Source organism: Panthera tigris, chromosome C1, assembly GCF_018350195.1.
Source record: "Panthera tigris isolate Pti1 chromosome C1, P.tigris_Pti1_mat1.1, whole genome shotgun sequence".
Taxonomy (NCBI): domain Eukaryota; kingdom Metazoa; phylum Chordata; class Mammalia; order Carnivora; family Felidae; genus Panthera; species Panthera tigris.
Genome location: NC_056667.1, coordinates 167,994,237 through 168,019,550, shown reverse-complemented (window position 1 = coordinate 168,019,550; position 25,314 = coordinate 167,994,237). Strand labels below are relative to the sequence as shown.

The following is a 25,314-nucleotide window of genomic DNA, read 5'->3' as shown; positions in this document are numbered from 1 at the left end:
TCAACTAGAAATTTGTGCTGTATGCACTGAAAAGTTGAGATCATCTGCCTTCCCATGTCAGGAAGAATTTTGTGCTGGCAATTGACTCATAGACTCTTCACACACACTAACACTTGGTTCAATGACTCTGATGGAATTAGCTGGGTAACCAAACTAGTGGCATTGACAAGACAAGACCACAGCCTCTGGGGGACTTCTGTTTAAATTGCTGATTTTAAAATATCTTAAAATGCAGAGTATTATGTTAATGCTGGACTAAGCCTTCAGATACATTAAATGTGGATGTGGCCATCGAAACATTACTGTGCTATTTGCCTTGCTAATATAGAGGTAAGTGGGGAGTGACAATAATCATTTTTATAGATCCTCAGGTATAGAGCAATCCAAAGGGATGGATTCACTTGTAAAATAACATGTAGAGATAAGAGAATAAATTTTATCTCACATTGATGAGGCAACTTGATAACTCATTTTGCTGTTAACAAGATTAAAAGCTAACCCTGCTTTAGGCTTTGATGTCTTAAAGACACATCTACAGAGGATGGCCTCACAGGCTTACTGGGTCAGTACTCTCTGCTCTTTATTAATTTACACATTTCATAACCAAAGCAGCCATATGCCTTATTTTACAGATGAATGACTGCAGGAACCTGGGATACCTAGATCCTTGCATTACTGGTTTCCTTTCTTCATTTAGGTTCTAGCACAAACACCGCTTCCCCAAATCCCTAGCTGAAGTATTCAACCACTTTCAATCTCACCAAAATCAAAATTATTTTGCCCATTCCCTTTTCCAGAGCATTTATCTGATGTTATCTTGCTTCCTTATTTGTTTTGTTTTTGTTAACTCATCTCTCTCCTGGTAGACGGTGGGCTTCATAAGGACAGAAGCCTTGTCCCTTGTTTGTTGTTTCGCTGGTGCTTAGAAGACCTAGGAGATCCTGGATACGTATTAACATTACAAGAAAATCAAACCACACTACTCTAATGCCAAACCTATGTTATAAATCAGGTCAGTTGAGAGTGGGAGAGGACCACAAATGATGCTCAACTCAGTGAAAGTTATAAGCATTAATTCTAGAAAAAGAGAACAATTGAAATGAATTTCGTACTACATAGCACCAAACAGCCCTACCCCCACTCCGCTTTAGGATAAAAGTCATGAGTTAGCAGTTCTTTCTTTTTGTTAACATCAATTTGTTAAGTATGATTTTGGAACTGTAATAAAAGAGGAACTAAAATGTTGTAGGCTCTTTTCAGACCCTGCTTTTTTAAAAAAATTCTTTAAGAGCTTGCATGCTACCTTTTTCCTTTGTGTTCATCATTCTTCCAGCAATTGTTCTTGTTCTTGTTGGTGTTACATAAAATTGTCCCGAACTTCCTTACCATCGTTGAAGAATTTAGATGACAGCAGACCAGAATCTAACCCATAAGTACTTTGTAGTCTAGCAATGAGTTTGAGAATTTGAGTAATGTTCAACAAATAAAAAGTAAAATAGGTTACTCATAGGTAGATGATAGCGCGGAAGTAGAAATACACAATATAAAAGAGAGTACTGTATCATCACAATAGTTACTTGTTAAATTTATCTTCTTTCAAAGTATCAATTAGAACAGAAAAGTGGTTAAGTTTATGGGGAATGTATCGTCTTTGTCAATACAACACAAATGAAAGAAGAACACAGAGTGGTTGTTTTTAGCAACATCAGGTATTCATCTTAGCACTGCATATAAATTATTAGGAGAGGTGTTTAGGGACCAGAAACATCAAAGGATCAGTATTCTTGAGAGGTGATTTTGTTTAAAATCACTGAAAATGAAAGGACAGCTAATGTTCTTTATAATCATTGTATTAATACACATCTTTGTGTTAATACACAGTGTGTGTTCCTGGTTGAGGTAAATGCTGCTGAATTACCTAACCTATAATTTCTACTTCAAAATGTTCACTGTGTAAACCTAGCACATCACTATTATTTCTTTAGTGTTCTTTCTAAATGATGTCAGTTAGAAGATCATCCCCACTTTCGGTGACGTCAATGAAGGGGTATTACAATGCTTAAGAGACTGTTAATTCCTTACCGCTGGTGTCACTAACAATGGTAGGGCTAGTCTCCTCATAGTAGGGCATTATAAATTTATAATCTGTGGTAGGTTGCAGGTATGTGACCAAGAAATGTTCACATCCAAGACTAGAGAGGGTAATAAAGCATTTTAAAAAGGAGAGTTGGGCTAACATCACTTGTCATTGTTAGGTAACTGAATCAGCTTTACTCCAGATGATGATTAAATACACAGCAAACAATAGTAACAAATGCATGCAAATTATAACCAGAAGATAAGTAGGGTTATTTATCAAAATGTTTCTTTACTGGAAGAATTTCCTAGTTAACAGAGGCAAGGCTGCTTATTATATACTTTTAAATTCCAACATGAGATTTTTGGTTATAGAAACTCTATTTTAATGTTTCCTTTACTCTGGCCAGCATGTTAAAAATATTGAGGAAAGAGATCTTTTGCTTCCCAAGGTTTCATTTTTGCCTAATTAACAATAACACACTTATCTTAAAATACATTGCCAAGGAAAAAACACACACATATATAAAATATGCATGCATTTGTTATATATATATATATATATATATATATATATACATAAACATGTATATATACACAAACATGCATTTGATATATATATATATATATATATATATATATATATATATATATATATATAGTACTGAGTTAAAGAGTCCCATCCCCCAATTCCCCAAAATTCATGTCCAGCCAGAAATTCAGAGTGTGATCTTATTTGGAAACAGTATCCAAGTAACACATCCTAATGTATAAGATGTAAATTAAGATGAGGTCATACTGGATTCAAGTAGTCGTTATAAGAAGAGGACTGATGTCTTTATTAGAAGAGGATGGAACATGCAGACAGAACACACAGGGAGAATGGAGATATAGGCAGAGATTGGACTGACATATCTATTCACCAAGATCTGCACGAATTGTCAGCAGTCACCAGGAGCTAGAAGAGTGGCATGAAACAGATTTTCCTTCTGACTCCCCAAGAAGGAACCAAATCTGCAGACTCTTTAATTCTGGACCTTGGTCTTCAAAACTGTGAGCAATACATTTCTGTTATTTTAAAGCTCCCCAGTTTGTGGTCATTTGGTATAGCCATTCTAGGAAGCCAATACATATGCTAAAGTCTACAATAAACTCATGTTAAACATGCATAAATATGGGAGAGTTCATTTGAATTCTTGTGAGAATATTACCATGAAGTTTTAGTGACACAATACATAACTACTAGCTTATTTCAGTTAATACTAGGTTTGATATTTGAACAAGCTGACAAATAATAGCTATTTCATAAGCATCTGAATTATGTTAAAGTTTATTGGTTTTTATTCATGTGAATTATTAAACTGACATCTAGATTTAGTGAAGTGTGAATGGGCCTACTTAATAATTTAAGGATGATTTTGTTTAAAATTCTTAGCCTAGAATTTATAAATATATCTATATTTATAGAATTTAAAAATACAAACTGCCATTTATTCTTCATGTGAAAAATGCCATATTTATTCTATATGTGGGGGCAGCATGTATACTAATAGATGGACCTCTCAAAAGAAAAATATAACATTTTCCCTGTTTTACAAGCATTTAACATACAATTCTATGACATGCAAAATTACATAAAATATCTTTTTTTTTAATGTTTATTTATTTTTGAGAGACAGAGAGAGACCGAGTGCAAGCAGGGGAGGGGCAGAAAGAGGAGGCACAGAATCTGAAGCAGGCTCCAGGCTCTGAGCTGTCAGCACAGAGCCTGATGCGGGGCTTGAATCCACAAACTGCTAGATCATAACCTGAGCTGAAGCTGGACGCTTAACCAACTGAGCAACTCAGGTGCCCCACATAAAATATCTTTAATAATATGGTCCAAGTGAATTTAATTGCCAGGACCTCTAAAAGTTCTATCTACCTGTTCCAGGTTATTTAGGGCCTGAGCCAATACTCTCCTTGTAAGCTTAAAACCCAAGGATAGGGGTACCTGGGCGGCTCAGTCGGTTAAGCAACTGACCTCAGCTCAGGTCATGATCTCATAGTTTGTGAGTTCAAGCCACTCCAACTTTAGTTGCTTAGGGCAACACATCTCATTAGTTGACTATTTTGATTGCTCAAGATACCAGTTACTGATTATATCTTCTGAAGGTATTCAATTAATCATAAGTTTTAGTTTATATAAATCTGGGATGCTATCTTGCTTTTAATCTTTTTTTCTTTTCTTTTCTTTGGAAGAATATTGCGTTATTTGGCTTCTTTTAGGTCTTATCAAAAAGTGACAAACAAGCATAGTTCAGAGGAGCTATAGAAGGCCCAGGACAGACAGTCTGGCTTAAAAAATATTCGAAGAGCAAGAAGTGGCCTCAAATCAAAGACGAAATTCAGGCTGCTTCCAGTTAAATAAGTCTTCAGGTCAAGCCTCAAACAAAGGTATGGTTGGAAGACACAGTTTCCCTAGACAAAAGTAATTCTAAAAACATTACAATTATACCCCAATATTCTGACTTGGAGTCCAAAGTATAGAGGGACTAATATCAAAGAGATTTGTGGAAATAGCTCCTGTATAATATTATAGAATATGAATTTATATATATATGCACAAATATCATATATCATATATACATATATATATATGAACAACATAAAGCTTACAAAATTTCTAAAGGAGTTATACACATTTGGACTAACACTTCAAAATTAAAAGAAGCCTCTTGACCTCCAACTTTTTACGGATAAAAAAAGGCTGAAAAACGACTCAGCTGTCATCGTGGGCAATTTCTTGTCAAAAAGAAGAATGGTATAAAGGGCAGAACCAAAATCGCAGAGGTTGGAGCTAAGAGCTGTGGAGAACAGTGAATTAGAGAACCTCTCCTAGGGAACAGAGCTGGACGTGAGATAAGGAACATGTGATCTAGCAACACATGCCTGCTTGAATCTCAGAATTGCTCTGAACAAGTGATTGTGATGTGCTTTCTGCCCCACCCTTACCCCCACCCTCGGTTTTCCAGTGGGAGCATTTACTGTGGTTATTCTCTGCACCTCTTCCCATTGTATGTTGACGTGTGGGGGCCGATAACTTATATTTGTAGTTCACAGTTTCCCAGAATACAAGGAGCACAAAAAACCTATGTGATCTGGACTTTGAATCTGATTCTGTAATTTTTGCAGAGACATTTTGCCCTCTACCTTTTAGGCAGCAGAGGCCAGAACAGCAGGAACATTCTGACAAAATGTCCACTCAGGATGAGAGGGAGGCTCCTTTGGCAAGGTTCCCATTTTGCATTAGAAACACCTGAGAGGGGCCCCCGGGTGGCTCACTCTGTTAAGCCCCTGACTCCAGCTCAGGTCATGATCTAGTGGTTGGTGAGTTCGAGTTCCATGTTGGGCTCTGCTCTGAAAGAGCAGAGCCTGCTTAGAATTTTCTCTCTCTCTCTCTCTCTCTCTCTCTCTCTCTCAAAAAATAAACATTAAAAAATTAGAAAAGAAAAAAAAAAGAAATTACTGAGAGCTGGACACAATTAAAGCTCACTTCACCTACAATGTATGTTGATACGGAGAAATTAAATATGTCCTGAATTTTTTTTTCCCTTACCCATGAGATACAATATGTTCAGTGATACCAACAATTAATGCAGGAACTCAATTTATTCCTTTATGGATTCAATGAACGTTTATTGAGCATTTATTCTTCTCAAGGCACTCTTTAGGCATGAGATAGAGCCATAAGCAAGCATACCAGGTCACTGCTGTCATTGAGGTACCCATCTGATGGAAAAGGGAGACAGACAGAAAAGAAGTGAACAAAAAAACCAATGACATACACTCAGATAGTGGGAAGTACAATGAGGAAAATAACATTGAGTAGGAGTAAACTTATAACTGGCCAGGGAAGAGCCTCTGAGAAGGTGACACGAAGTTGACCTGGGCACCATGCAAAGCCATGCCATAATAAAGATTGTTCCACACAGAATAAATAACAACAGCAGAGGCCCTGCATGAGGACTAAATTTGGTTTAATTGAATAATGGAAAGAAGGCCAGTGTAGTTGGACACAAGTATAGAAAGAATGGAAGAAAAATGATAGGAGATGGGGTTTGAGTGGGTGGGCAGGAGTCAGATCATAAGGAGTCTCCTACGCCATGGTGGGAGTTTGTATTATGTTCTACCTGCATGGAGCAGTCCTTAATAAAAACTGTTCTCTAAAGTAAACTGGAGTTTGCAAAAGACGATGTTGATGGTAATTTGATAACACAGGTACTCAATTATTGCTCACACAAACTCCAAACTTTGAAGCCAACAGAGACTGTGCGAGATTAAAGGGAGTGATCTAAGATTATCCACTGGCCAAAGCTCAGGCATCAGAATTCTTTGCCCCTGCCCTTAATGCAGTAGATCTTGATGTCTCAGCGGGCTGTAACTTCATCGGCCTCCATCTGTGGAACTAAGGTGTCCCTGACTTCAGGAGGCTGTCCCATTACGTCTAAATCTCCTGGATTTGCCCAGATATTTAATGATATCCTGAAAACAATGTTAATAGCAGAGAATTTTTCAAAGTCTTTTGCTCAGACATGAATTTCTAAAAAAAAAAAAAAAAAAACAAACAAAAAAAAACAACAAACAAAACAACAACAACAGGGGTGGAGATTCTATTTCCAGATCTAGCCAAATATCTTCCAAACATACAGCAACCATGTGCCTGTTATATTAGGACTCTTAATGTTTAGTGCTCTGAAAACTAATCCCCAAGTTTCATCCAAAGCAGGGAAAGCGATGTTCAGGAAGCTGCCTGAAAATTTTCAGAGAGCAATTTTCATGCATTAGTGGATCATATATATGTACCACTTATGGGACAACTGATCCTTAAGAACTAGGGAGAAAACTATTGAGGTACTTTAACACTATTATTACAAATAAGTGTTAAAGGAATTCATTCATTCTTTCAGATATTTCTTGAGCACATACTACATGCTAAGCCCTGTGCCAGTACTTGAGAATTTAATGAAGAACAAGATAAATTCTCTGACATCAAGGAACTTTTATTCTAGCAACAATAATAACACTTAACATTTATTGTTTCTTGTATTCCAGCACTGTTACTAAGTGCATTAACTCATTCAATGGGAAATCTAGACAATAAACAAATAAGTAAACATACAGCAAGAGGTAATAAGGGATGTAAAGGAAAATAAAGCAGGAGATAGTAGATGAATGGTGGCCTGAAAATATCTATGTCCTAGTCCCCACAACCTGTGAATGTGTTACCTTCCACAGCAAAAGGGACTTTGAAGATGCAGTTAATGATTATCCAGATGGGTCCAATGTAACCACAAGGATCCTTATAATAGGGAGGGAAGAAGGTCAGAGTCAGAAACAGAAGATAGAAGGATGGAAGCAGAGAGAAGATGCTTGGCTGCTGGCTTTGAAGATGGAAGAAGGGGCCATGAACCAAGAAATCCAGGCCACCTCTAGAAGCTGGAAAAGACAAGGAAATGAATTCTTCCCTGGAGCCTTCAGGAGGAACTCAAGCCTGTTGATGCCTTGATTTTAGTCCAGTGAAGCCAAATTTGGATTTCTGACCCCTGGCAATGTCAGATAAAACATTTGTGTTGTTTTAAGCCACTGAGTTAATGGCAATTTGTTGCAGCTGTAATAGAAAACTAATACACACAGTTACGGGAAGGTGAATGACGGAGGAGGGTCAGCAGTGGTCTCTTAGAGATGGTAATCTTTCAGCAGAAGGAGGGAGCCATCTGGTTGGCTGGCTGGAAAAGCATTCCAGCGAGAGGAAGCAGCAAGTCAAATGCCCTGAGAAGGGACTAGTCTCAGTGTGTCCGAGGACTAGTATGGAGGCTTGTGTGAGTGAGCAAGGTGGAGGGTATGAGTAAGTGACCTCAGAAAGGTAACCAGAGCCCAGATTATGTAGGGCCTTGTGCACTTGCCAAGAATTTTGAGTTTGTTCCAAGAGTGATGGGAGATCAGAAGAAGGTTGTGAGCAGGAAATGATATGATTTTGTTATTTTTAAAAAGGAGCAATGTGATTGCCAGGTGGAAAATAGACTCTGAGCTGGAGGAGGCAGTATAGGCAAAAGGGAAAGCAAAGAGCTGGGAGGTTGTTGATGTTGTCCAGGTGAGAGGTATAGGGGCACAGACTGGGAAAGCAACAGGCTGAAAGGAGTGTCTTTTGCAGATGGAATTGACAGGATCTGCCAGCGGATTGGATGTGAGGCCTGAGACAATGAGAAGAAATAAGAATGACATCAAGGATTTTGATGAACCTATTTGCTGATATTTGGAAAGTTCTGGGAAGGATAGGTTTATAATGGAAAATCATAGATTTGGTTTTAGATATGTTTCTGATGGTTATTGGACAGCCAAGTGGTGATGTCAGGTAAGCAGTTGGACATAGAGCCTCAAGTTCAGGGGAGTGATTAGAGCTGGTGACATCTCTCAAGGAGCCCTGAGGAGAATGGGAAGCCATGGTGCTGATGCCCGTGTGGCTAATCCTGAGGACAGAGACCATGGGCACTGCAACCTTCAGAGCCCTGGGAGGGGACAGCTCATCAAGGGGAAAGACCAGAGCACAGCCATTACTTTCATCCTCAAGAAACATAAAGCCAGTGTTTCTGACTCTGACCTACTGAAGCAGGAGAAAGGGCAACTTGTAAAGGTCCTAAGAAGTAGCCACTGCCTTGGCCTATTTGCCCTGGCTCTCAGTGAGCTTTGAAAATGCCAGTGAGCTCTGTGTTGAGGGTCCAACAGCTGTGAATACAAGATGCTGACTCCAGAGCAGCAACTCCTTCCGCAAGGGCACCAACCTCCCCAGGAGTGACTGCTGGGCTGAGCCACCTGAAGCCTGCGTGGGTTCAGCAGCAGCTGCACTTCTGCTCCAAGAAACAGCTCTCTGCCATCAGATCAAACAGAGGCTCTTCCCTGCTTCGCTTGGAAGCTTGGGGATTTGTTTTCAGAGCATTAAGCGGTGAGAGTCCCAGCTTAACTGGCACACAGGCGCTTCGGCTCTGAAAGGGATTTGGCTAGGCCTCCAGTCTCCCTCCCTGGTTGTTTGAAATCCAAGTTTGAGCAGAGAACCTTGAGACACTCCTGCTACCATGTGCTCTTCTGTCTGGCTTTGCGGTGTGAGCAGGACAAGAAGAGAATGAGAGGAGCTTGCGTAGCTGAAGTCACTGGTTGGGCACCAGCACCCTGGAGCTACATCCACGAGTCTTCAAACTCAGTTTGCTCTTTACCTCCCTCACCCCTACCGTTTTCTTGATACAATTATTCTGACTTTCTAAAAAGGCTGCTGACTGACCTCCCATGATGCTCCTCTTCCAGAGAACTCCGTTTCTCTGTTTCATTGTCACAATTTGTCAGCTCCCTGTGAATACACTGCTTTCGGCAGTGATTCTCCGGCCTAGCTGAACACTGGAATCACCTGGAGGGCTTTAAAAACTCCTGAAGTCTGGGTCCCATCCCAGAGATTCCAATTTAATTGTCTTCAAGTGTAGCCTGGGCCTCTGGATTTTTTTTCAACTCCCTACCGGTAACTCCAACGTGCAGCCACAGTTGAGAACCGAAGCCTCCAGACTCTGTGCTAACAAATTATCAGCTAATTTCATGAATCTCTACTATCAGAAGAAAGGGAAGGATAAACCCACCCCCCAGGGCTCTCTCCATTTGCAGGTAACACTACACTGTAGCAACAGCCTTCCAGAGAACAAGCCCCGCTGCTTGTAATCTCCCTCCAGAGAGTGCCAGATCCAGGCAAAGACGAGTTTGCAAAGGAGAAATCTTCCTCCTTTGCAATTAGGACCCTCAACACTGACAGCACAAAGGCACCTTTTATTCATTAAGGTGTTTTTTTTTTTTTCCTATTCCAGTATAGTTATCATCCAATATATTAGTTTCAGGAGGACAATATAACGATTCAACAATTCTAAACATTACTCAGTGCTCATTATGATAAGGCACCTTCTGTTTGTCAGGTGAGAATCTGTGAATGTAAACCAGAGACTTTGGCTTCCTCTCGGGGCTTTTGGGAAATGAGCTCTCTCTACCAGGTGCATAAGATCAGCTAACTACCGGGGGTGTGCCAGCACGGTTATATAGCATGACCTCTGCCTTCTGAGGGAGCCCACTGGGAAGCAGGTGGGGAAACGAGAAGCCCTTGCCACTCAAAGTGTGTCCCGAGGACCAGTGGCATGGGGGTCGCCGTCATCCCGGGGCTTCTTAGCAATACAGCCTTTTGGGCCTCCTCTCAGACCTCAACAGTAAGAAACTGCATTTTAACAAGATGCCCAGGGGGTAAGTTTGAGAAGGGAGTGCGTACAGAACTGTGGGAAACGCAGTGCACTAAATCCTACTGAACAGGGAGGGCTAGGCGGAGGGAGCCACTTCTTCGTCTGCCTGCACTGGAGACCTTTAGTAGTGAGCGGCAGCGACCCGAAGCCGGCGGCCCAAGGTGCCGGACTAGGTCCGGGCGGCCCCGCCTGCCTGCCCCGCCTCCCTCCTGGGTCTCTGCCCCGCGCGCGGTTGCTGTGGCAGCGCCGGACGCAGATCGAGCCGAGGCTGCCGCGGCCTCCACCTCCGCCTCCAAAGGCCTCCCCAGACCCCAGGCTGCTGCTCAGCTAGCGTCTCCGCCATGCCTCGGGGGAGGCGCGGCGGCCGGGTGAGCGCCCTGGAGGGCGGCCCGGAGGAGGAAGCGCCCCCGGCGGCGGCCGCGGTGCCCTCGGCGCTGTGGGCGTCCCAGCTGCAGCCGGAGGCGGCGGCCGGGCAGATCCTGCTGCGTGGCATCTTCGAGATCGGGAGGAGCAGCTGTGACGTGGTGCTGAGCGAGCGGGCCCTCAGGTGGCGGCCCATCCAACCCGAGCGCCCCGCGGGTGAGTGTCCCGGCACCTTAACCTCCAGCCTTGCCTCCTCCCTGCACCTTCGCCCGCGCCTCCTCTCCGCCCTCCCCAGGCTCCTCCCCCCCGCGTCGCGAAGCCCCCGCCCGCTCCTTCCGAACTGGGGAGAGCAGTCTAGTCTCCTCGCGGCCCCGGGGGCCCCAGGCTACCCGCCCCGCCCGCCTGGCTCCCCGCCTCTGGGTGCATTCCCTGGAGCAAAGTCACGGTCAGCTTCTGCTCTAGGAGGCCGAAAAAAGAATTGAGCCCCAAAGGGCCGGTGTTTTCCAAACTTCGGGAAGGTCCTCTCCTTCGCTCCAAACTGGTGGAGTTTGAATCCATCAACCTCTGCCCGTCCCCTGAAAGTATAACCACTTTACAGAGTACATCTACACGTGGGTTCTGAATCGAACTCTCACTTTGTTGACTTCCGAAACTTTAATCCCCTTTTGGGCCCTCTGGACTTCTCCATCCCTCACATTCCTTGCCTTGTCTAGAATTAAGCTCTCTACCTACGTAGAAACCCTTGATTTTTTTTTTTTTTTAAGTGTTGACTTTAAAGTCCTCATGCTGCTTATCGCACTCACCTTTTATTGACTTGACTTTAGTTATTTGGAAATGTTACAGTGCTGTATTTACAACAACTATTTCAAGTCTTCGTCGAGAGAAGATTGCTCAAAAAACCTTCGATGTGACACTGTCTCTCCTGGCTAAATACAAACTTAAATTATTTTTAAAACATTGCCTTCCGTTGCAAAACCAGGCGCCCTGTACTACTTCTAGTAAAGTATAGAAACATGCCACTGTTCTAAAGTTTCCCGTGCAAAAAAAGCTAACAAATGCACTGAGTAGGCTTAACTAAAATTACCTTCTACCTTAATTAAAATGTTTTCAGGTGTCATGAAAACCAAGGTAGAATGTTTTATTGAACCTCTGAGTTAAAACCGAGGGATATGGATGTAGAATTATTCCGTGAAGTTTTTAAGTCCGTTTGAATTTGGAAGATCTAGAAGTTTCTAAGTTATATGAAGTTTAGGTTAGCCTACAAGAGCCAGCTTAACCTACAATGAAGGTGAAATACTACAGAATTTAAAACGAGACCTTGCTCAGTGAGAGCTCATATAAATAAGTGTTGCGGTACTGGGACACAAAAAGGCAAATAATGACACGAAAAAAGAAATGCTGTTGTAAATTAGGTGGTGATGGAGGAAAAGCAGGCTTGCTTTGTGTTCATGAAAGTAGAATTTAAAAACTATACAGGTTGAAAGTTTTGATTGTTTTTTTAAACTTTGCTCGAAACCCCTTACTTTTTTCACCTAGGTGTATTTTTTCTTAATGAAGGCCTAGTGTGCAAACTTCTTCAGGCCTTTAAAATTGGAAGTACGGAATCCTAGCACCTTAGTTAAGAACCTATATTTATATATATTTTTTTTTAATTTTTTTTTAACGTTTATTTATTTTTGAGACAGAGAGAGACAGAGCATGAAGGGGGGAGGGTCAGAGAGAGGGAGACACAGAATCCAAAACAGGCTCCAGGCTCTGAGCCATCAGCCCAGAGCCCGACGTGGGGCTTGAACTCACTGACTGTGAGATCATGACCGGAGCCAAAGTCGGCTGCTTAACTGACTGAGCCACCAAGGCACCCCAAACCTATATTTATAAACAGATGATTTACCTAGTAAAAGGAGTGGGGGAAAAGAAAAGGGAGTAAGAGGTATATTTAAATGAAATGATCTCTGATGTAGAATTAGTTTAGATGTGCATGCTGAAAGACCAAGGAGATTGTCCAGATAATAAAGGATAAGTTGTGTCAAGGTTACCATGCTTGGGAGGACGGGGTATAGGAGGATGTAGTAGGGGAGACCATGGGTCTATTGGTCCCGGGCCCGTGACTGGCGGCTCCAGGAAGGGTGGGGGTGGAGAGGTGTGGGATCACCGGGCCTTATTAGATCATACATAGGAAATATTTGCAACACCACTCAGTTTTTGAATCTCAGAGTACCTTAGTTGCTGCGTTTAAAAGTAGATTTCGTTTTTTAGAGCAATTTTAGGTTCACTGCAACATTGAGCAAAAGGTACAGAGATCTCCCATATGTTCTCTGCCCCCTACACATGCACGGCCTCCTCCATTATCCACATTCCTCATCAGAGGTACGTTTGTTACGATTCATGAACCTACGTGAACACATCATCTCCCGAGTCCATAGTTGATGTTACGGTTCGCTCTTGGTGTCGTACATTCTGTGGGTTTTGACAAATTTGTAATGATGTGTGTCTTGGGGTTCCCCAGGGAAACAGAAGCTTGGCTGTATGTTTGAGGACATCTACCATGGGGTTACAGAGGCTGAGCTCTACCACCGTGTGCCATTTGCAAACTGGAGAACTGGGAAAGTCAGTGGTATAATTCAGACCAAATCTGAAGGTCTGAGAAGCAGGAGAGCTGATGGTTTAACTCTCAGACTGGATCTAGATGGGGAAAAGGAAAGCTGTTCAGAACCTGTTTTGTTTGCTGTCGGTACCTGGAAGAGTACCTGACACGAAAACCATTGTTGAATGAATTTGTTAACTGGCCTCATGAGCCTTACTTTTGCCTACTGTGTTGTACTACTGACTACACAGCTACTTGTGACTTTTCATCACCTGCAAGAGTATCCTCTCCCTTTTTGTTAAGGTATTGGAATTCTTTTCTATAAAAACATTCTTAAGCTAATGTTGGCCTACTTCTCCACTGTGGGTATCCTGGCCAGAAGGTTCCATCGTGCTAAGCTGCAAGGTGGTAAGCACTGACCTGGACATAGATTGACCAGGATGCCACCACTATGATACAAAATGTGTACACAAAAGGGCATCATCTGTTCAGGAAATGTTAACCACAAACTGCTTAATGATCTTTCTATTGGAATCTTAAAATTTGACCATTTGTGAAATCATGAGTTTATGCATGTGAGCATAAAGTAATTACTGAGTTAGCTGTGACCTAGAAAGGAACAGAATCCAGAAGAAATAGAGGGATCAGGTGAATTCTTTGAGGCTTCGTGAGAAAAGTCAGGCAAGTCTGGGGCATGGAACCCAGACCAGGCAAAGCAGATCAAGGGTAGTACCACAGTGTGGGTAGCCCCCAACGGTCTCTGAAATTGGGGAATAAGGTGTCAAAAATTAAGGGCGCACAGGAAGGTAACATGGGCAGATGTATTAGACAACTCTGCATATTTTATAATGTAGCCCTTCACTTGTGCTCTTACTGGATCAAATACATTCCGAGTTCAATATTTTCAAAAATATCACAGATTGCCTGTTGGCATTGTTCTAAATCTCAGCCAAGGACAAATTTCTAGGCATGTTTGCTTAGCAAGTAGTAAGCTTCTATTTGAAATGTTAGATGGAAGCAGAAGATAGAAGCATTTTTGTGCATCCCCAAATCGGGATCTGCTTACTGTACTGTGTGACTGGGTGATAATGCTTTCCCAAAAAGGAAAAGCTACGGGTGAGGAGAGTTAGTAATGCGTAGGATTACACTGTATTAAGCTCAAATTTTAGTACAGTTAAGAATGATCAATTTAGGAATTTCTGTGACACGAATGCCAAATGCCCACAAATGTGTCTGCCATTTCACAGTGGGAACTTGACCATTTACTAATGGATAGCACCTTGACCTAGGAAAAACACGATGGGATCTTTTATAGGCTCCCTGCTCCAGCTGTCTGTACTCTCCTGTCTGTGATGTAGGAACATTTTCAGGAGTGGGCACCAAAGGATAATGAGGTCTTGTCTGCGACTAACAGGACCATAACTGACTTTGGGCAAGTAACTTAATTCCACTTTTTCATCTGCAGAATGAGGCATTTATATTACAGTTGACTCTTGAACAACTTTGGTTGGAACTGTATAGGTCTACTTACACACGAGTTTTTCTTTCTTTCTTTTTTTTTTTTTTTTTTTTGATGCAGTACAGCACTACAAATCTTTTAAGATTTTCTTGACATTTTTTTGTAGCTTTGTTGCAAGAATACAGTATACAATACATTTAGCATACAAAGTATGTCTTAACCATATCATGGGTAGGGCTTCTGGTCAACAGTAGGCTATTAGTAAGTTTTGGGGGAGTCCAGAGGTAGACGTAGACTTTTGACTGTATGTGGGTCACCACCCCTAACCCTTGCATTGTTTAAGGACCAGCTGTATATAATCATTGAAAACCAACTCTCAAGTTGCATTTTAAAGAAAATACCTATTTTTATTGACTTCAGATGTTAGGACATCGTAGGTAAGTCTCTGGTTTGAATGCTCAAGGGTCAACAGTGTGATGTGTGGGAGGAGGTGTTGTATTTTCCAGCAGGAGCTTCTCCACCCTCATGAACTTCTAATTAGAAGAAACATGGGAAATATGGGCCCCTTGCTCCCCTTCCCCAGCTTCAGGGCATAGTGATGAGAGGTGTGAGGGTCATCTCAGCACAGGGCCTGCCTTGAGAGAGGAAGAAACCATTTTCTGATAGAAAATTATTGGTCAAGCTAGTCATCAGACTTTTCATGGGCAAAAGGACTAGCTTAGCTTCGATATCCATTTCCTCTACCTTAAAAAAAAGTTGTTTTTTAATGTTTATTTCAGAGAGCAAGAGAGAGACAGAATGTGAGCAGGGGAGGGGCAGAGAGAGAGCGGGAGACACAGAATCTGAAGCAGGCTCTAGGCTCTGAGTGGTCAGCACAGAGCCCGACATGGGGCTCAAACCCATGAACTGTGAGATCGTGACCTGAGCTGAAGTTGGATGCTTAGCCGACTGAGCCACCCAGGTGCCCCTCATTTCCTCTACCTTTTAATCAAAGTTCAGGGCAAGGATTTTACAGTATGTCTGATTAGCATCTGAAAATTATGTTTTAAATATTAAAAACAAAGAGTTTCAAATCTTAGGGCTTAAAAATCTCTATTTTTCATGGACTTACTACTGCAGGTTACACAATTTCATGTTAGGTTTTTCGAAAGGGTTGTTTGTAACTCAGCTCTTAGCTGAGTTGAAGGAGAGCAGTAACCAGAAAATCTGAGAAAGCTGGGCTACAAATTAAGGGTCTCTTTTATGAGAGTTAAAATGATTTGCTTTATATTTGCTGGAAACTTACCAATGTGAAAGTTAGTGTGGGAAAATGTGAAAATGAGAAAATAATTTAAAAACAAGAGTAAATGGTTGTTTGGGACTTAGCAGAGCTGGGTACATTCTAAGTATTAATCTGCCTAAGCTGTTTGGGAACAGATGTACGTGAAACAGATCCCAGTCTTCTGTTGTGTACATCCAAAGTGAGACATCTGTCGGTGGACCTTGTGGTCAGAAATAATGGAAGCAGGGGTTAAACCCCAAAATGACCTGTTATGTGAATTATTGAAGGATTAATTACTCAGTAAAACCTGATGCTTTGATTCATCAGTGTACATGTTAAGAAAATACTTCTTTAAAAAAATTGACAATCTGTTCCTACACTGTCAAATTTGAAGGAATTTTTAAAAGATGGGTGTGAAAAATCAAGCTCACCCTGTAACTGCATGTACTGTTAATGAAGTTTTTAAATGCTTTGGAAGGTCTGTTAACCTATTATATAAATATTAAGTAGTTATATTGTATAAATATTAGCTTTTCATTAAAGTAAATTGGTCCACACAGAGAAACAAATGCAGAATGGATCTCTAAAGCATGACCGTGGAGTTAAATTTTCTGTGGTGATGGAATGTTCTGTATCTGAACTGTCCAGATTGCACCATCCATGTGTGGCTATTATACCTGAAATGTGGCTAGTGTGACTGAATAACTGAATTTTTATTTAATTTTAATTTGATAGCTGCATATGGCTAGTGGTGATCACATTGGACACCCTGGCTTTAATGCATGCAGAGTTGAAATCGTTTATTTCCTTTATTCCTAGGTATTGGTTTTAATCTTTATAGGAAGGTAAAATTTCAAATCTTAATGTACAATTGATATGGTTATACGACCTGAGCTACCTATTTAAGGATAAATCCACTTAATCCAGAAATGTCAAAGTGGCAAAGTCCTTTCACGTATTTTGTGAATACAAAAAATACTTTGTTTATTGCAAATCATTTGATAGTAAAGTTGAAGTCTTGTCTATAAAAATTGTATTATTCCTCATAGTTATTATTTGAACTGAAATTCAGCAAACTTAATCTCTTTCTTACTATAAAAATAGTATATACAAAATAACTGCCCTGGCCTGTGTACCTTGACCCCCGAGGAGTCTGCATATTAATGTTATTCCTTAACCATGTGGCACTATCTGAAGGCAAGTACTTTGAAAAACTTGATCTATTATGTCCCCCTTCTTTTTGCCCTCCCCTACATGGGATCTTTGGGGCTACAATTGGCACATAAATACCTTCCTAGGAGTGGGGAACAGTACTTGTGCTGAAGCCAAGGGACTTAAAAATTGAGGGTCCAATGGCTGGATCAAGGTCAGTAAACCAGAGAGGTAAATCCAGATGGGATTGTCTGAAGCGGGAAGATCTGAAGTGACTTGCAGAAGTCTAAACGTAAAGCTAAAGAATCAAAGAGCCATGGCAGTAGGTAGAGGGGTTGACAGATACTTTGGGTATTCAGGAGGATAGTATTGCCTTGACTAGGCATTTTTGTGCCCTCTGCAATTTGGGAGAACGGACCATCGTTGTTTAAAAGACTAGGGATACAGCTGGGTGGCTCAGTAGATTAAGTGTCTGACTTCAGCTCAGGTCATGATCTCCCAGTTTGTGAGTTTGAGCCCCATGTCAGGCTTTGTGCTGACTGCTTGGAGCCTGCTTTGGATTCTGTGTCTCCCTGTCTCTCTGCCCCTCCCCTTCTTACGCTCTGTCTCTCTCTGTCTCTCCTGTAGGAATAGGAGATGTCTACTGGGGGCACATGTCTGGGAAAGATAAAAGGTGGGGGGAGACAGATTGGGAGGGATACCCTTGTGACTCTGAGACCTATAAAAGGAGGATAAGGCAGGCAGGGGCAGGGAGAGCCTTGGCCCATGATGCATATCTGGTCAGGTCTCTGCTTACCTATGGTGAGATTTTGGGGGAAAAGACTGCCCATTAAGAGTCCTGCCTTGAGCATAAATAGCCAAACATCAGCTGTGTTTAGTCATGGGAACAGTGTGACCTCAGCAACAAAGCTTAGGAGAAGCCTTGAAGGGACCAACAGCTGGAGGCTGGCTGTTAGCTAACTACACTCTTTGCAGCAGAAAGGAAAGTTCTTCCTCAAAGGGACAGGACGGCAGCTGCAGTGACCAGTGAGGTTTACTGTCATCGTTATGAACTCAGGTATTCAAATGTATTAAATAGGCTTCAATTTGCAGCAATGCCAGTTCTTACTGATTCTCAAATTGTCCTAATTTCTGGCATTTTGGATGTATGGGAACCCCTCCAAGTTGACTTCTAAGTTTTTTTGACATTCCCTTGGCTGTCTCTGATAGCTTTCTTGAATGACAAGATATTCCAGGCTAATCTACATGTCATGCCCCAGACATAGCATCAACCTGATCATTAAAAGGAAGCTTAGTTCCTTTGAGTAGGGGTATTTAGAGACCACAATTTGAGGTCCAGCTGTGCTCATTGCTAATATTTTCCGTTTTCCAGTTTTTTCAGAAACAGCAAGGAAGTATGTATTTTTCTTTCAAAAAGAAAGCACATCATGGAATTATGCTGATACTTCCAGTTGAAATTCAGGACTAAAAGGTGTTTACTTTGTCTCCTTTCTGCTATCCTTAAAATCTTGATTTCTAAGTCAACAGTATCATTGCTAACCATATCATTGCTCATTTGCTTTATCTTGTAACATGTGTAAATCACAGAATAACAACACCAATGCTACCATTAACAGTACAACTTCTGAAAGTCATTTAAGATCATTCTGTAATTTTTTATTGTTGTGTATAGAGTACATACCAGGGTATGTGCTGTGTGTAGTCAAATTACTGGGGTTTTAAAAAAATGCTTTTAATGTTTTATTTATTTTTGAGAGATACAGAGTACAAGCAGGGGAGGGGCAGAGACAGAGGGAGACATGGAATGTGAAGCAGGCTCCAAGCTCTGAGCTGTCAGCATAGAGGCCAATGCAGGGCTCGAACCCACGAACTGTGAGATCTTGACCTGAGCTGAAGTTGGACGCTTAACCGACTAAGCCACCCAGGTGTTCCAAATTACTGTGTTTTAAAGACGCTTACAGTCCTCCCTATCTGTGATGTTATATCCTCAACCCAGGATGCAGAATTGTCTATTTACATTTGTTTTTGATTTTTGGCATTACTTCTTTAAAATTCAATTTTATTTTGTAATTATATAAACTATTTATAGGGTTCCAGACTCAAACTTACTAAACAAACTATATTCTGGGAAGTATAACTTTTTATCTGTGTCCTTTCTACCCTTTTCTTCCTTCCTATTATAGGTAAGCTTATTTGTCTTTTCAAATTTTGGGGTTGTTCTTTTGTAAATATAAGCAATCGTGTATGTGTATATACTTATATGCATATGTATATATATTCTCCTTACCCAACTCCTACCCCACTTCCTTAAATGCATGGTAGCATACCATATTTTTTTTTCCACCTTACTTTCTTTTTAAATTAACAATATATCTGGCATATCACTCTAGGGTGAGAGTCTACGTTTCCTTTTATATCTGCACAAAAATCTATTGTGTACTATAGTTTATGGAAAGATTGGGTTGTTTCTAGCCTTTTTTTGCCATGGAAAATAGTGGTGTAATGAAAAACCTTATGTGTCCATTTGATTTTTTTTCAGTATATTTTTGGAATAGATTCCTAGAAGTGGGATTGTTGACTAAAAGAATAAATGCGTATGTAATTTTTATTAGATTTTATTTTTTAGAGTTACGTTTTAGGTTCACAGCAAAGTTGAGTAGAACATGCAAAGATCTTCCATGCACTCCATGCCTGCCTGTATACCTTGCTCAGTATTTCCAAATTACCTCATAAGAATCGTACTATTTTGCCTTTGTGTCATTGTTGTATCAGGGCACCTGTTTCTGTGAAGTTTCTTCTAAAGAGTATATTGTGAAACTTCTAAAAAACCTATCTGATGAGAAAGGGTATCTCAGCATAGTTTTAATTTGTGTTTTTCTCATTAAATCATTCATACTTTTAGCTTCTTTCTTCCCCAGTTAGGGAGCACCTACTATGTGCTGAGTTTTCTGATAGGTTCCAGAGATGCTATAATCAATTTGACATAGTTTTTGCTTCCAAGTATTCATAATCTGCAGGAAGATTTACCAGCAAAATTACTGATGGTCTATTTTATGTGCAATTGAGATATTATAGGGCGTTATACACATACATGGAAATGTAACTAAAGGAGAAAATCATTTTGTTGGGAGGCGGAGGAAGAGGTCAGGTAATGGTACAGAGGAATGTGAGGGTAAACTTGAATATGGGCCTTGAAGCATGGCTAGGGATTGGCAACACAAAAGAGTAAGGAAACCGTTCTAGGAAAATGATAACTTTTTTGGCAGGGGGAATATCAGGAGAGCATGCTTTGACCCATTTGGAAAATAAGACCATAGTCTGTGAAGAGAGTGTTAATGGAAGAGATGACAGTGCTTGGTGATAAGTCAGTGGTTTGTATAAGGCCCTGAATAACAGGCTAGGAAGTTGGTGTCTAAACCTAAGGGGTAGCAAAATCTGAAGGTTTTTGTTCTTTAAGTGAGTTTGGGTTTTGAGAAGACCATCATGGAACCAGGATGGATTTTAAATGGGCAGTACACTGGAGAGCCTATTTCAGTGACTAGTATACCAGAAGATCCAGGAATAGTGTGTATGTGGCAGGGAGAATGGAAATGTGAGGCTAAGTGAAGGGATATTGTCAGAGAATTTGGAGGATGTGGAACTTGAGGGAAGGGGAGGAAACCATGGTGATGCCGAGATTTTTAACTTGAATGATGGAATGGATACTGAACACTGCTAAAATTCTCAGATCAGCAAAATGAGAAAGTATCTTACTTGACATGTATTGTACCATGCATCAACTATGCTGGTGACTAGCAAAATGTCCAAACATAAAGGAAATTGAAAGCTTAAAATTGAATGCATAAGCTGGAGAAATGGCTTCTGAAGGGACTGTACGTTGAACTCTATCAAGCCTAAGGTCTGTGTTTTTCGTGAGCCTTGGGATGTCTCTTGTGTCCTGTTTCTTATTCGGTTGAGGCTACTTAAAATTTAAAGGTATTTTTGGAAAACATTGTTCATTAAATATTGGAAATAAGGTTATGATCTTTATGCAGCCATAATATTTAGGTATTACTGAAATGAAAAAAATGAACACATCAATTTTTATATGTAGAAAAGAACTTCTATATCATTTTAAACTCCGAAAAAATTCATTTCGTAAGATCAGTTTTTTGTCTAGTACAAATATTCTGTTAGACTTTTAAGTGTACTGAATGTTACACATAATTCAAAGTACTTTCTATGTCCATCTGTGCAGGAGGAATAAGATCAATAAAACTGAACAACTGTTAGCGTATATTGGTTTCCTTATGTTTTAGCCATGTTTTCTTGTATTGAAAGTGTAAAGGAAGACAGTGTATGTTTTGTTGTTGTTTTCATTCTATAGGTAGAAGCTTATTATAGTTAAAATCTCGGATATAATGCATTTTTAAAATCCCATCCATAACCCAGTTACTTTAGATAATTTATTTAAATACTTAGGGTATACTAAAAAAATATAGATAGACTTTTGTCATGGGATTTGATCGATAATCTCTTATTTTAGAAGTAGGAATAAAGTTTTCTCTAAAAATCATATTTCCATTTCTTAGAATTAGCATTTTTCACATTTGGGGAAAAATATCTTGGTATTCTGGCTTTTGCATTAGAGACTAATCTGTCATTTTCCAGGTTACTTGGATGTTTTACAGGACTAAGCCTACTCTGTCACAGGGCTTCATGCCATGGAAACATCTTATGGGTGAGCCTAATATTACTCCAATTTTCTTGATACTTGAGCACTTTGTTAGGTGTATGCCAGATTCATTCTTCCATGCAGAAGCATTAGATGCAAACTATGTCATTGAAATTCTAAGAGCCTTTTCAAATGTAACTTTGCTACGGTATAACGTGAGTCCCAACAATTAGTATAAAAAGTTATTCAATGCCTTTTGGCTTTGACTTTTGAAAGATCTTTAGTCTATAACAATTAGCATCGGTTGTGTGCATTGTATACTTTGGGGCGATAGGACTAGTTCCAAAGAAATACCATAGAAGGTCTCAGACTTCTGAGGTTGAGGTTGATAATACACTTAATAAATTATTTGCAGTTTTACATTACAATAGTCACCTAGCAGTTACCAATTGCTTAAATACAGAGTATAGGACACCAGGTTAAATGCATTGATTTTGAACTGAAGAATTCCTGTTCATGTCCCAGACTTATCAAGTATTATCATTAGGTATGAAAATAAGAGCTGTCTTCACCATTATTCTTGGTAGCCTGAAGAAATCAGAAAACCCATCTTAGAGGCTCCTAGAAAACCTTTAGGGTTCTTATTTGGTTAATATTCTGCCTTGATTAGAGTCTCAATAAAATCAGTTAAATGCGAACTCTGAAAATTCAACCTACTGTTTGTCATGTTCAGTTTACCATTAAACAATAGCATGCCCTGGATATAACCCACTAATTTTATTTTTTCACCTTAATGAAAGCACTGGTCATTATTGCTGCCACTGATGCTCTTTTGTCTGCACATACTGTTGCAACATAATGTGTTGTGCATTTGATACGGATATTACCATATTGCCATAAGGAGCTGCTATTATTTTAGACACCAACTGATTCCATGATAGTGTCAGATTTCTTTAACATATGCTTATGTTTTTGTACAAATGACCTCAAGAAACATCTGCTAGTTTTGTGGTGGTATCTACTGTTTCTTTTTTAGAATTTGACCTGTCAGTCACTTTTTTAATGTGACTATACAGTATTTCATTATAGTAGGCTGTCTGGTTTCTTATGCTGTTGATATTAATTAATAACATTCATGGCATAATTCAGAAAGAAACTGAAGTCGTCCATGCACGTTATTTTAAAAATATCTTTTCATGGTTGCTGTTTTAACTTTTTTGTCATTGATACTTTAAAATAGAAAAGAGCCCTTTTAGTGGATCCTTTAGGATCCAAAATTTTAGGTCCAAAATTGCTTTCTAATGGTTCTGAAATTACTCTGAGTTTTATAAAAATGTGTACTAGTTGTGGCATATCATTAATTCATATCCTGTGCTCATTGCTAATCTTTCTTAGTATCTTCGATGGGTTTAGAAGGGCAGGCAAAGGAAAAGAAAATTTTCTATGACGTTGTGAAATCTTTGCTTTAGGATATTGGAAAAACCTGTAGAGAATATGAGCTATTGATTCTATTATAGGTGGGATCCCTTCTTTTACTTTGGTATGACCCTGACCAGAAAGCAAAGATCACACATTTCCATTATCTGGAATTTTCTTTTCTGCTTCCTCTTTGTTTATTCTACTTTTTTTCCCCAAGACCTAGCTATTGATTCAAAGAAAGCAATACGGCTGTATATTTATGGTACTTAAAACATCAAAATGAAAGAACTGTCTCTGAATAGCAATATTGGTTCATGTTTTCCAGTGGAAAACATATAAACAGAATTTTTTTCCAATTCCCTTTATTTTATTAGATGACACTGTGTATAAAATTTTCTTACCTAGACATTTTACACCAAATCTAAACCCAACAGAGTAAATATATATGAGGTAATAGTCTTAACCATAGTTGATGTCTATGTTCAAATAATAACTAGAACAGCTTACTTTTATTTTCTCCTCTTTTCCATGAATCAGCTGTTGGACTCCTTTAGACTCTAAACATGTCCTCATTTACATCTCTGTGCTCATTCAGTCACCCTTGCTGCTTTTAGGCTCTCTTTGTCCCTTGGGTGACTTATGTCATTAGGACAACCTTCTGTCCCCTGTTTGCCATCCCTTGGCTGAAACTGAGTGGAGGTCCTTGCCAGTTACCTGAGGTGCTGGCCCTGCTGTGGCTCATCTTTGGCCTTGGTGATGTCTGTGTGCTTTTTATGCCAAAACTTGGTTCTGTGATGGGTGAAAGGGTTACTGAAAGCTTTACTTTCAGTGGTAATACCAAGCGAGACTATGTTGAGTGCCTAAGCAGCTTTCTTTTAGGCCTGAAATAGGAGAGGCAGGGGCCTCAATGTCCCTTGAGAAAGAGGGATTTCCCTCAGCCTTCTGGGCCCAAGGCTCAACCATTTAAGTGAGCTGGTGGCCTGGACCCAAAGGGGAGTATAATTCCCCCAAATTATGGTTTAGTTTACCTCTGGGTAGGATGGGTATTGGACCATCTAAGTGAAGTCCCCAGTGACTTTTCTTGCCTCTTACAGAGCAGGCCATTTACTAGTTTCCATGCCTCTGTCCCCCCTACCCTATGTGAGACATCGGAGGAACCACAGGGATAGGGGATGTTCATGGTTTTCAGATGTTGGGTATATCTGGAGTTGTATTTGAAGTATAGAGACTGTTTAGTGGTTTTACTTTACTGTCTATGCTTTTTGTTGTCATTAGTTTTTAGTGCAGGGAATTTTGTCTGTATGATCATGGTGGGGTGGAAGAGGGGAAGCAGAATTAAGCATGTTTCCAAGAACATTTTATGGTGCCTGGTATGACATCATGAGCAGGTGGGCCCATAACTATTTACTTGATGCTCTTTTTAAGAAGTCCCATTATATCATGGGAAATGGAAAAATAGCAAAAATAATTTGTTGATGCATTCTTTAGGAAATCTTTTATGCATGTTCACTAGAGAAACATGGGGTTTCTCCCTTGAAGGACAAAGCTTTGTTTTGTTTTTAATAAGACACACTCTTCATAATTAAAACAAAATCCCAGTGTTAAAGGATTACTGTCTTAAATAATTGGATTTCTTTCATTTGTTTCCCTGATCCCTATATATGAGAATAAATCTAATGGCGTCTTAGGATAATACATATTTCTAGATTAAATAGTTCTCGTAACCACTGAATTTTATTAACACCTCTCAAGGTTTATGGATAATCTAGAAAATCATGTAAAAAATAGAAAATAATTTAAGGTGAGGAACTTATTTAATGTTTGGGAAGGGGAAAGATCCAGAAACTGGTTAAGAACAATAGAGGCTGTGGAAACACTTGTGAAGGATGATGTGTTGCTCTTTGCAATAAATTATTCAAATAAACTCCTTATTTGCATAACTTTCTTTAACCCTGCCCTTAAAATACCAAATTTAGTATTACATATTTCTTATTTCAGATGGTATTTTAATATCTGAAGATGGTTTAGCTTAAAAATGGTTAA

General features: G+C 40.0%; 1 protein-coding gene across 1 annotated transcript in view; it reads left to right on the top strand.

Annotated features, from left to right (window-relative positions):
• Nucleotides 1-10,720: 10,720 nt before the first annotated feature.
• The window catches only part of CERKL (ceramide kinase like), a 104,711-nt gene continuing 90,117 nt past the window's right edge, over nt 10,721-25,314 (top strand). The window contains exon 1 of the mRNA XM_042994844.1: nt 10,721-10,958. Coding sequence (XP_042850778.1) covers nt 10,721-10,958 — 238 coding nt within the window. The remainder of the gene's footprint in view (nt 10,959-25,314) is intronic.